The sequence below is a fragment of the Lissotriton vulgaris genome, chromosome 1_1 (assembly GCF_964263255.1).
Source record: "Lissotriton vulgaris chromosome 1_1, aLisVul1.2, whole genome shotgun sequence".
NCBI classification, from domain to species: domain Eukaryota; kingdom Metazoa; phylum Chordata; class Amphibia; order Caudata; family Salamandridae; genus Lissotriton; species Lissotriton vulgaris.
Genome location: NC_141685.1, coordinates 1,119,719,816 through 1,119,732,673, shown reverse-complemented (window position 1 = coordinate 1,119,732,673; position 12,858 = coordinate 1,119,719,816). Strand labels below are relative to the sequence as shown.

General features: G+C 46.2%; 1 protein-coding gene across 4 annotated transcripts in view; it reads right to left on the bottom strand.

Annotated features, from left to right (window-relative positions):
- Positions 1-12,858, bottom strand: part of KMT2D (lysine methyltransferase 2D) — a 1,692,256-nt gene that overhangs the window by 848,581 nt on the left and 830,817 nt on the right. Inside the window, exon 25 of one of the 4 annotated variants that reach the window (XM_086963706.1) lies at positions 8,213-8,335. The exons of 2 other annotated variants lie outside the window; for them this stretch is intronic. In XM_086963706.1, the coding sequence (XP_086819832.1) occupies positions 8,213-8,335 (123 nt within the window). The remainder of the gene's footprint in view (positions 1-8,212; positions 8,336-12,858) is intronic. One more of the 4 variants, XM_086963708.1, reaches the window with a different exon arrangement.

The following is a 12,858-nucleotide window of genomic DNA, read 5'->3' as shown; positions in this document are numbered from 1 at the left end:
GAGACACGTTAGTGATAGATTCCTTACCTTAGAATAGATACCCCAGCAATACCAACCCCGGAGGTGGGTCTGCGAACAGGATTACACAAGAAAGTCAAGGAGCACAGAACAGCCAAAGAAGCTGTCTCTCCGGACCGGACTGTCAAGGCAGTAGTGCTTTGTAAACTTGTTCAGCGAGGCCCACGTAGCTGCCTGACAAATGTCCTGCAAGGGGAACGCCGCCTCCCAAGGCAGTAGTGGCTGCAGTTGCCCTGGTCGATTGGGCACGCAGCCCCACAGGAGGCTCCTTCTTGGCCAAGGAGTAACATGCTTTGCTGCACAGAACGACCTACTGGGAAATGGTAAGTTTGTGCACAGCCCGACTTTTTTTGGCGCCCATGTAGCCAACAAAGAGCTGATCATGCACCCGGAACAGTTGTGTACGCTGCAGATCGAAAGCAAGCGCACGGTTTGGGTCCTGACGGTGGAGCCTCTCCTCCTCCCTGGAAGGATGCGGAGGCGGAAAGAAGGTGGGCAAAGTGATGGTCTGGCCGATGTGACAACCTTTGGCAAGAAAGAAGGACGGGTCCTTAAAACCACCTTGTCCGGATGAACAGAAAGGAAAGGAGGTTTAGAAGAAAGAGCCTGGAGCTCACTCAATCTTCTGGCAGAAGTGATAGCGACCAGGAAAACCGTCTTTAAGGTACGACGACGTAAGGGACAGTTATGAAGGGGGTCAAAGGGAGCGCACATCAGGTAAGACAGAACAAGATTCAAATCCCACAGTGACATTATGAAAGGCGCAGGAGGGAACGTGTGTGTAATGCCTTTGAGGAAACGGTTAACAACCGGATACTTAAAAAGAGAAGGCTGATCAGGAAGCCTCAGGAAGGCAGAAATGGCAGAAAGATAACCTTTGATAGTGCCCCGAGCAGAGCCCAGCTGGGCCAAAGACAGAAGAAACAGAAGAACCTCAGAAAGGGGATCCACATCTTTTGCTGTGACCCATGCCACAAATTTGTTCCATTGGCAGGCGTATTCCGCTTTAGTGGAGGGATGCCTGGCTGCCAGAATGACATTACAGACTTCAGGAGGAAGGTTGAAGGGCCCTCAACTGTCGCCGCTCAAACTCCATGCATGGAGGTGGAGGCTGGACAGGTTCTGGTGAAGGACCGTCCCCTGCTGCTGCGACAGAAGATCCTCCCGAAGAGGCAGTCGGATCGGGGGATCGATGCTCATACTGAGTAGCTCGGCATACCATACTCTTCAAGTCCAGTCCGAAGCCACAAGAATAACTTCGGCCCGGTCGCGCCCGATCTTCAGCACTCTGAGCAGCAGTGGTATAGGCGGAAAGGCGTACAACAGACCGCAGCTCCACTCATGACGAAAAGCGTCTCAGAGCAAGTGCCGCCTTGGAAATTCCAACGCGCAGAACTTATGACATTGCACGTTCTCTACGGTGGCGAATAGATCTAACCAAGGCTCTCCCCACTGCTGAAAGAGACCTTGCACCACGTCCGTATTAAGACACCTTTCGTGAACCATCAAGCACCGGTGGCTGAGTTTGTCCGCCCTGGCATTCAGAGAACCTGCCAGGTGTTGAACCACCAAGGTAATGTATCAACAATGGAGGGAGCTAGAAGGGCAATATTCTTTACGGGGTCCAGTGTATACGTCCTTGAACCATAACAACAAAAAGAAATACACTGTTCCCCAGGAGGAGGTACTAAAACGGCGTAATCAAGAAAAAAAAGCAGCGTGCAGGGGGAAGGAAAAAAAAAAGGGGGGGGGGAATTCCCCTTTCGGAACTTCTGAAACCCTCACACACCCAGCAAGCTAGGTGTCATGCTTCATCATATGGGTGAGAGTGGTGAGGGTTAAAAAAGGTTTGTGAATCCACTGCAATCTTTATGGGTGTGGTTCATCACCTTACTAAAAACAGTGAGGTGAAAACACACGCTGGTGCAAAGATCCAGCCGTGTGTATCCTACCTAAAGGTCTTCAGGTAGGATACACACGGCTGGATCTTTGCACCAGCGTGTGTTTTCGCCCCACTCTCACTTACATCTACACTTTCCCTGAAGCCCACATACCCACATGCACCAACTGGCAGGAACAAAAGATCTCCAATAAAGAGCCCCTATATGGGTGCCCGTCAGACATTGTAGCCAGTCTGACAAGGAGCAAAACCCATATGATGAAGCATGACACCTAGCTTGCTGGGTGTGTGAGGGTTTCAGTTCCGAAAGGGGAATTTCCCCCCCCCCTTTTTTTTTCTTCCCCTGCACGCTGCGTTTTTTGCTTGGTTACGTCGTTTTAGTACCTCCTCCTGGGGAACAGTATTTCTTTTTGTTGTTACCACCAAGGTAATGCCTTGATGTTCAAGCCATGTCCAGAGGCGCAGAGCTTCCTGACAAAGGGTCCAGGACCCCACCCCGCCCTGTTTGTTGCAATACCACATGGCGGTGGTGTTGTCCGTGAACACCTGCACTACACCTCCCCGGACAGTGGGAGGAATGCATTCAGTGCAAGTCGTATCGCCCGAAGCTCCAAAAGGCTAATATGGAGCCGGGACCCCGCCGGAGACCAGAGGCCTCTGATCTCCGCCTCCCCCAAGTGGCCTCCCTATCCCAGGAGGGATGCATCTGTCACTACTGTGTGCTCCGGTTGGGGGAAGGGAGAAGGACCCAATTGCGATTCGTGAGCCACCACTGCAAGTGACGTGCAGTGCCCTCCGAGGTATGGACATGATCAGACAGGTTGCCCTGATGCTGCGCCCACTGGAACTTCAGGTCCCACTACAGAGCTCGCATATGTAAAAATGTAAATGTGGGATATTTGTAAAGCGCACTGTTACTCTAACCGAGTGTCCTGGCGCTGCAGACCGCTGGGGAACCCGTCCTGGTTTTCCCTGTGAGATGGTCCCTTTCTGGGTATCTCCAGGGTGAAACCAGGCATCCCCGGAGTCTGTGGGGGGCCGTTGTAGAGATGAGGCAAGCTTAATGCCCAGAGTTACCGAGTGTGTTCCCTGGTTAGAGTAGGCACTGAGGCGAGAATTATCGAGTCCGTTGACCCCTGGTCGACGACCCTGCCGCGTCGGGAATTGAACCCTGGTCCCGGGCCGTTCTCTGCTTACAGGTCTGCCGCCTCTAACCAGTGAGCCACATATGCCACCTGACATATTGCACAAACAGGTTGCAGGAGGCCATCAGGCCCAGGAGCCGGAGGGTCATCCTTACTGAAACCCGGGATAGAGGCTGAAAGATCGGAATCATAGCCTGAATATTCTGGACTCACTACTCAGGAGGATAGACCCGAAACTGCGTCGAATCCAGAAATGCTCCGATGAAGGGGAGCTTCTGAGAGGGACTCAGGTGCGACTTCAGCACGTTGATGGAGAACCCCAGCAAATGCAGGAGGTTGGCCGTAGTCTGAAGGTGGGTGACGACTGGTTGTTGAAGGCGGGCTCGCCCCAGGCAGTTGTCGAGGTAGGGGAAGACTGATATCCCTGACTTTGCGCAGATGAGCTGCAACCACCGCCATCACTTTCATGAACACCCGAGGGGCGCTGGTACAGCCAACGCTACCAGTCAGTCTCCAGGTTCGAGGGCAACCAAGACCTGAGCCAGGGTCAGCATCTTGAACTTCTCCTTCCGGAGGAAGCGATTGACATCCCGGAGGTCCAAGATAGGACGCAGACCCCCTTTGTCCTTCTTGGGGACCAGAAAGTAGTGGGAATAACAACCACTCTACTTCTGACCCAGGAACGCACTCGATGGCTCCCTTGGCCAGGAGGGCCGTGACTTCCTGTCGGAGAAGAACCAAATTATCTCTCGACATGCGGTGGCACCGAGGTGGCATGGCTGGAGGGGCGGACTGAAAGGGAAGGGAGTAACCGTGGCAGATAATTTGCAGCTCCCACTTATCTGATGTAATCTTGCGCCAGCGGGGGATGTGGTGGTGGATCCTGCCACCCACCGGCGTGGGGTGCTCCCCGAAGCTCAGATTAGGAAGGTTTGGAGGAGATAACAGCGGGGGTGGAGTTGGACGGACCAGCACGCTGGTACCCCGACCTGCCCCTGTTGAAACCGCGACCACGGCTGCCCTGAGGCTGGTTCTGCACAGGCCTGGTGCAGGGACGTGCCTGGGTGCCTCTACCCTGGCCACGAAAAGAATGAAAACCAGGTGTGGCAGGGTTTCTAGTAGAAAGACCCAAGGACTTGGCTATAGCCCACAAGTCCTTAAAGCGCTCCCGTGCACTGTCAGCCTTGTCGCCAAACAGGCGGGTGCCATCAAAAGGCATGTCCATGAGAGAGCTCTGGACATCAGGCGAAAAACCAGTCTAACACAACCAGGCGTGGCTCCGCAACACCACAGTCATAGAAATCGCCCTGCCCAATGAGTCGGCGATGTCCAACCCACACCGAATGGCGAACTTAGCCGCATCCTTCCCCTCAGTAATCGCCTGAGAAAGGGCAGCCTGCACCTCCTCAGGACACTGAGGCAACACCAGAGAAACGGCATCCCACACCGCGTGGGAGTAGCAGCACAACAAGCAGGCGGTGTTCACCGACCGCAGCCCCAGGCTGGCCAAAGAGAACAACCGCTTCCCAAACTGGTCCAGTCTTTTAGAGTCCTTATCAGGCGGGCCGTGGGAAAGGCACTCTGTGACGTCGAGGCCTGAATGACCAGGTTCTCAGGCGTGAGTGGTCAAGAAAGCGGGGTCGCCGGGCGACGGTCGGTGGCTTCTGGCAACATTTTTATCCACCGGGGCCCCCGTGGCTGGCCTCGACCAAGTGCCTAAGAGGATCTCTGCAAGGGCGTCATTAAAGGGAAGCAACGCTGCACCTCGTGTCGCTGGGGCTGGAGCCAACTGCGTAGGATCCTGTGGCCCCGGGGCTGGAGCCGGTGGCGGGGTCGCCGGGTCAACAGGATCTGGACACGGAACCGCGGGGCCCGAAGGTGTGCCGACGGGAGCCAGAGGCCTAAAAAGGCAGTCCATGGCAGCAAGGAATACTTGCATCTGTTCAGTAATTGTCGGACCTGGGTATAGCAGGTAGGCCGCAGGACTCCCAGGCTCCAGAGGAGCCAAGCCCCTGTCCCCCTCGTCCGCCTCAGAGGAGCGAACACGCTTCTTCAACTTCCTTTTATGGCGTTGCTTACCGGAATCCGAAGGCGAAGACTTGGAGTCCGAGGAGCGACGGCTCCGGTCCCACGAGCGGTCTCGTGAACAGCCCCTAGACCCGGAGCAGCGATGTGACGAATGCTGGACCTCCAGCAATTTCAGGCACCGCTCCCGCAAGACATTGGCACGACAGTCCCAGTAGTCGTGATTGGTCTCCAGGCAGTAGAGCCAAACATCGTGGGGGTCCGCTACCGACATATTCCGGAAACAGGCCCCACAAGACAAAGCCATGCATCCCTACATGCACCAGGAGAAAAAGTGGGGAGACAAAAGTCTCAAAATAGTCAAAAAGTGACTAAGGTACGTGCTCAAACCGGATCTGCACTTCCTGGCTCGGAAAAAGAAATAACGGACGTCAGCGCGCATGGGTGGCGCCTAAGTATTCTCTGTGACGTCATCTCAGCGCTGACGACACGGAGCCGCAGGACGTCACCTACTGACACGCAAGGGTACTGCCAAGCAAGGTTTTCCGGAGCAAGTTTGACGCCTGGGGATAGTCTAAGGTAAGGAATCTATCACTAACGTGTCTCTTTCAGATACGCATGTTTAGAAGGTAATGTTGAGAGCCTCAGACAGGCTGAACTTTCAAGCTGTCTTGAGCATAGAGTGCTCTGGAATCTTTTTTGAGGCCTTGACTACATTGAAGCAAACATTAACACTTCCTTATTACTTTGAAGTTATACATGCTTTCTTTTTGTGCCACTTTGTGTAATTGCTTGGTGGGGCACTTTGAATGGAATCTTCCAGAATTTTCCAATTAGCAAAAAAGAAAAACCCTACAAAATTTGGACTTTTGTAAAAACTCCACAAAACCTTAAGACTTGTTTCAACAACAGTGACCCAAAACTTCTGCAGGGCCAATACAAAAAAAGAAAAAGGTGGACAGGAAGTCTTATCTTCCTCTCTCACCTCCTGTCGCACCACTAAGAATGCCCTGTAGAGTCCGAACACACCTCCGGAAAGCTAAACAGAGCCAGGAGGAAAAGTCATTTGTTTGTTCCGGTCTCAATAGCCATACTTTCTTCTAGCCCACCTTCCCTACGCAACTCCTCACCCTCTCTCACCTCGGCCACTTGTTATTCTACCTCTTCCCCAGCAGCACCTATTTTCTGCTTTTTCCTGTCTCTTACCCCCCCTCCGATGTCATTCAGCTCCAAATCCTTTATCGCATACGTTTTTCTGCCCTCGTCTCCCTGTAGAACTTTTTTTTCGGGACTTCCCCTCTCACTGCCTCACCCACTTAGGATTGTGAACTAAACAGTGCTGAAAGGAGCTGTTAATTTAGCCCCGCTGCTCTCCTGCCACCTTAAATTATGATGGGAGGAGAGGCTACAGTAAGAGCTTCCTCACACTAAAAAACAAGACCATAGAGAATGCATCAATACATTTACTCTCTCCAGCAACAGGCATCTCTCTCCAAAGCTCTTTCCTTTGCACCGCCAGTAGGCATGCGAGCCACAATAATGTTGCATTTCTTACAAAATACAAAAATTTTGTTTTTATGGGTGGCAATCATCTATCGCATCAGCAAAAATTGGCAAAACAGACTGAGTTGCCCTATGGGTTTGTTTTAATGTCGAAACAGTAGCGCTTGGCCAAGGTGTGCCTGTTTCCACGCGTAAATAAATAGCAAATTTCCAGTAGAGGCACGCTTGCATTCAGTGCCACTGTCACCAACAACCTTATTGTGGAGAGCACCATCCTTCACTTTATTCACAGACTGGACATTAACCAGTAGAGTATGCATCCATGGTGTCATGAGCGTTTTGCTTATGAACTGGCCATTGGCAATCAGACTGATACTATGAGGGGATTGTTGTTGATCTGGTCGACGGGGGACAGCTGATGGGATTTTCTTTTTGTGGGCAAGAGGCCCCTGTCACTGGTTAAGAATGGAAAGTTGATCAAGCAACATAACAGTTAGATTCGCTTGTGCATAGATAGCACTGCAATCTTTAACACATTGAGGACATTTAGGTCTCTTTCTTTGTTGAAGCAAGAAAGGCAATTTCTAGGAAAATTCCAAATCTGAAAATTTTACATTTTCTTTTTTGGCACCATCTTCATTAAAGTGTTTGGTTGGTTACTCCACATGGAATCATTTCCTGAATAGGGGGCATTCCATTTAGAGAGGGAAAGCTTTCTTTCTAGAGAAACAGATAGTCTCCACTTTATCTTGAAGAGTATTAAAAGGCAACCGTCAACATCACAACTAAACTTTTTGGATGGGATAGAGGCAGTAAACACATTGAATAACATGTATTTAAGATTTATATTTTCTCCTTGTCTGCCATAACAACAATGTCTCAGCTGGGCCAGAAAAGGTGTAAAGGACCCCAGAACAATTCAACATTAAGAGGTGAAACTGGACATGGCTGAGTCAAGAGAAGATAAAGAACGGTTGCAATTCGGCCACAGTCCTGAGATAGAAGGTAAAAGAGGTGAGTTCTTTAGAGGTAATGCCACGCAAAACAAGTGGAAATCTGGATTATGGTGTCCTCTAGGAGTAGAGGAGATCAGCACATCCTCAGTTGAATCTTTGCTGGTTTCTAATGAGGTGGATGTGCATCTAAACAAATACTGTTCAGTCTGTGGCTATTTGAAAACTGTTTTTTGCTATTTTAAATGTACCAGGGATTTCCAGAATGAATATACAATAGGAATCTCTGAAAAATCCAATGCTAAAATGCAATATTATAATAAACCGTGTTTTACCTCTGTTTAACCGCCGATGACAGACATACAGCAATTCACAGTCAGGCATGCACAGAAACGCTACACATTAGCCTTCCACACACTAGCTGCACTTGCACACAAGCAAACTTACTGCACCAACCAGACAAAACTCTACAAAGTAAGATATCTCAACCTTTATTACAATTGCAAAAGGGAAACATCAAAAAAATGTCACACAAAAAACACAGCAACTACACAAGGACACACCACTTTACTCCAACTGCACAAAGTCGTCAGCTCACAAAATGTGAGAGATCAGCAACAGAAACCTTATAACATGTCATGAACAATAAACAGGAAATGGAGACAAACCCTCCGTGGCAATTTTATCCAGATCCGAGCTCAGAGCTCCTTCTGGGAGTGGAGACTGCTGTTTCTCGCCATCACCGGAAAGAGCAACACCTGGGACTTTGACCTCAGACGCATTCTTTGCTGCTGGGAAGGTAAAAAACTCTTGAGATCGACACATGCTTGACAACTCTATAAAGGAACAAGAATGGAGCAGAAACTCCATACCAGTACAAGGTCTGGGAAGCTGCATTAGGAACAATATCAGAATAAAATCTTAGGCAGATGTTTTCAGTGAAAGCACACTATCATAACGACCATCTCCATGATCAAATAAGGGGAAGAAAAAGGTACTGGTATTTCCAATTATTTTACTTCACATTATTGTATCCAGATATATTAGTAATGGGCTGCAAAACACCTAACTTTATGGCAATTTAAAGTAGATGATCTTATTACCCTGTAACTTCAAGGGAAAAACACCCACTTGAGTAACATTCTGCTGACACAAAATTGCTCCAGAAATGGTGGGAAATCAACCACCCTAACCAATGGAAGTCAGTGAGCATACTATTGCTACTCAATGAGAACCAGACAAATTAATCAGCACAAAATAGGAATTATAAGCAAACAAACTCTTAATTGTCAACTAAAGGGCACACGCAATCAACCAAATATCAATAGGAAGGAATAGTTACTTACCCGTCATCCTAGTACTCCTTCAGGGCAATATTCATTGCAATTACTATCACTGAAACCCTTGCAACTGTGGGATCCCGGAGGACACCAAAATATACGTATTTGCACTCTTTCAAAAAAGAATTTGCAAAAAAATTCATAATAAAATATAATTTTTTAAGCGCCTTAACAAGGCTACATTGGTCAATTTTTGCTTATTTTCATGTTTATATAAAAAAAGCCAATTATAACCCACAATACTCGCTATAGTTCTAAAAGTGACAACAAAAAATATTTACAAAAGATAGAGGACGACAATGTTGCTATTTAGGCTGAAGACTGAAGAGACTGGTAAACTGAAAATGCTCCTTTAGGGAGGCACATGCCACCAGTATTTTATCATGTCCTCTCAGTGGCAATTGCACCAGTTCTTCTCGATGGAGTCTTAGGATCCTCCTAAAGAAGTCAGGGCATGATGGTGGATTGTTTACAATTTCAATATAGAGTGTTCTGAAGAGGAACTAGGATTACAGACAAGTAACTTGCATTTCTCCTTCCAGGGATCGCCATTGAATCAAACGCACTGAGCAGAGTAGCATACCCATCCCTTTAAAACTTGGGGACGAGAAAAGAAAGAAAAGCCTTAGATTATGTATCCACACAGATTTCTAAGGAAGCCTTGACCTTTAGTGTCGGCTCTGGAGTTTAATTTAGGACAGAGTTTTGTGAAAGTATGCACTGTAGCTGCTTTGCCCTTTTGCAGAGTGAGTCTGTCTTGGGTCTACATGACAGACATGTTGGCTTTCTGATAAGAGTAAAATAGAGGGCATAATCCATCTGAAAAAAGATTGTTTTAAGTGAATAAACCTGCACGAGCAGGACCAGAAATCATTAATAACCATTATGACTCACTTAAGTCTCATGCTTTGTCTAAATAAAACTTCTGGACTATTATCTAATGAATGCATTGACCTTCCTATTGAAGTGTTGGGATTCGGAAGAAGAAAAAAAACGTGGGCGTGATATTTGGTTAAGAGGCATGCAAGTCTCAGACTACTTTAGGAATGAAAATCTGATGCAACTTCACTACCACTTTATTCTTATGAAATATTTTGCAAGGCTCATGGGAGCATAGGGCCTAGATCTTACTTACTCTACAAGCGGATATTGGTGCAACCAGAAAAGCAGTTTTTCATACCATATGCTAAATGGAAGCTTTATACTGGCTCAAAATGAGGACACCCTGAGTTTCGAGAGGACCAAATTAAGATCCCAGAGAGAAGACTGTCTCCTTATTGTGAGAAAACACTTTAACTGCCTCTACAAAGTCCTTAGGTACTGATATTCTGAAGACAAGATTTTGGTGAAGGATATTTTTGATAGGCTATTACGGCACAAAGATTTACTGTGGGGGGACAGTTTAACTTAGCCAAATAGAGCAGGTAAGGCTTCTTCTTGGTAGTTTGTTGGGTTAGGGTTTCTCTGAATGCACCAAATCAGATTCTCTCCTTTAAAGGAGTAACAATTTGGTGGAGGGATGTTTTGCTTCTCTTAGAAATATCCATGCTATCTTGTGGAAAGCTCAATGACGATACTGGATAAGTTCATGAGCGAAGCTCGGTGATGGAACGTCCCATGAATTTGTGAAAAAGATAGTCTGCACAGCTGTCCAGTAATCGTTGTGAGAGCTGAATATTATGCATGCACCACTAGTGTGTTGGCCATTCCGTTATGTAGAAGATCAACTTGGTTTTGCAATAAGTCCACTGGACGATAACTGCCAATATAAGGGAAACTGGAAAGAACATGTAAAGACTTTCCACTGACCAGTCTATCAAAATGGCATTCTTCTTCCTGGTTGGTAGAACGGAGACGAAGTGGAGGCATTTTTTGGACTTTGCGGTTTGTGGAAAACTAATTTTGCAGAACCAGATTTCGGAAAATTACTTTCCCACTCACTCTAGCAAGTCTGCTTTTATCAGGGCAAGTTATTTTTAGGGCCTACCACCGCCTTCTGGCGAGAGAGATCGGGCTAGCAAAGAACAGGTTAAATCAAAAAGTGAATGAGCAGTAAAGATGCATTTTAAATTTTGTTTTAGCTGATCATATTTGCTTCAAAAACAGAGGTCAAATGTCAGATCACATCTTCTTACAAAATGCTGTTATTTATTGTGGAGATTGGTATTTACTTTTCCTTCTCCGACTGCAAAGATACAGGAATTTCAAAAGGGAAATGTATAACAATCCTGCAGGGGTACAGGAAGTGTGAAATGCAAGGCTGTAGAATATCAGTTTTTTCTAACATTTAAATAGATTTTTAAATTAGATCAGCACTTAGGAATGCACATTTTTTTAAATTCTGAAGTGTAAAGGAAACAATCTTTTTAATAGAATCAAAGCAAATCAGAACACTTTACTTGGTGATTGGCAAATGATGAATATTTGTTGAAAACAGATTTCCGCACATTATCTATATGCTAAAAAGTTTCATCAGTAAAACTTGTCAGAGGGAAATGCTTCAGCAATTTCAGTTGGCAATGAGCTGTCTTCAAATGACCGTGCTCTACCACATCATGCCTTAGTAATATATTCATTAAAAGTGAGTTTAATATGAACAGAGAAACATTCCTTCCCCAGCCCGGATGACAATGTAGGTATTGAACTAAGAGGCAAGTCAGGGGTCATGTGTACCATATATGTGAACTAGGTTCTGATTGTACAAGGAGCAAATGTTTAGTCTATTAAATCAAACAAAATATTTTTTGTACAACAGACTTGCCAAACTCACATATTGAAGATACTATCATATGGGATAAAGAAGAAAAAGTTGGCTCAGTGAAAAAAGAAATGCCTAGCATCACACAATTTGAGACCAGTGTATGGGTCATGAGATTTACATGTGGGTTGAGTAGATTATTCAAGTCATTGGAACTGCAGGTCTGGTAACATTTTAATTATTTTGCAAGGTCTAAGAAGACAGCAAAGACTTTGCAGTTTATGAACAATTCCTGATTCTCTTGACAAATTCTGATGAGCATAGGCCTGTGTCAATCAGTCAGTCAAATACACTTTATTCAATTCGTTAAAACCATAAAAGGCATAAAATATTACAAACATTCACATTTAAATGATTCATATATTTACAAATTCAGTGTAAAAACCCATTAAATCGTTCTAGGACAATAAAATCAATTTAAAATCCGCGTTAAAATCAATCATACTAATATGTCATGTGGAACCACTTTTCTTTTGTTTGATTCTCATTGCCGCCACTAGGAAACTAGCCTCACTGTAGATGATGCGAGTAGTTCTCAACAACTGGAGATATAAGAGGGCGGTCCTTACTTGGGTAATCCTGGCCTCTTTCAGGATTGGGACCACATATTTTTTCCTAATATCTTTAAAGAATCCACAAAACATAATAAAATGTATGGTATCTTGTTGTGAATGGTTGTCACAGTTGCAGGGCGGCCCGCATTCAGGTTTTATCCAGGATTGGGTACTACCCAAGTAATGGTGTATCAAATTAAATCTAAATTTAATTAATAGAACCCTATGAAAGGGTTTAGTTACTGTGATCAAATAAGGCTCTAGTGAGGGGGAAGTTTGTAACATAAAATGTGATCTAACTGTAGATTTCAATAATTACCGCTCCTCACGGGACGTTCTAAGTCTGTCCATAAAGTGCTTTTTGATCCAGCTAATGTCCTCCCTCTTGATACTGATTGGGCTTAAAAAGAGCTCAGGGCGGCCCAGCTGTTTAAAGGCATCTCTCAAATAAGCAAGTCAGGGTACTTTTTTTGTGTTGTCCAGTGACATCACATTGGCCAAGATTGCATGGTTCAAAGTTATATCTTGGTTGAGCCATGCTTTTGCCCAGAATGTTAAGGGGGCCAATTTCAGCCTGTCTGATACAGGGTCCAAGCCCACCTCCACATGAATCGAAAAGGTAGGGGTGGACTGGGGTATAGACAGGAGATGTCTCAAAAACC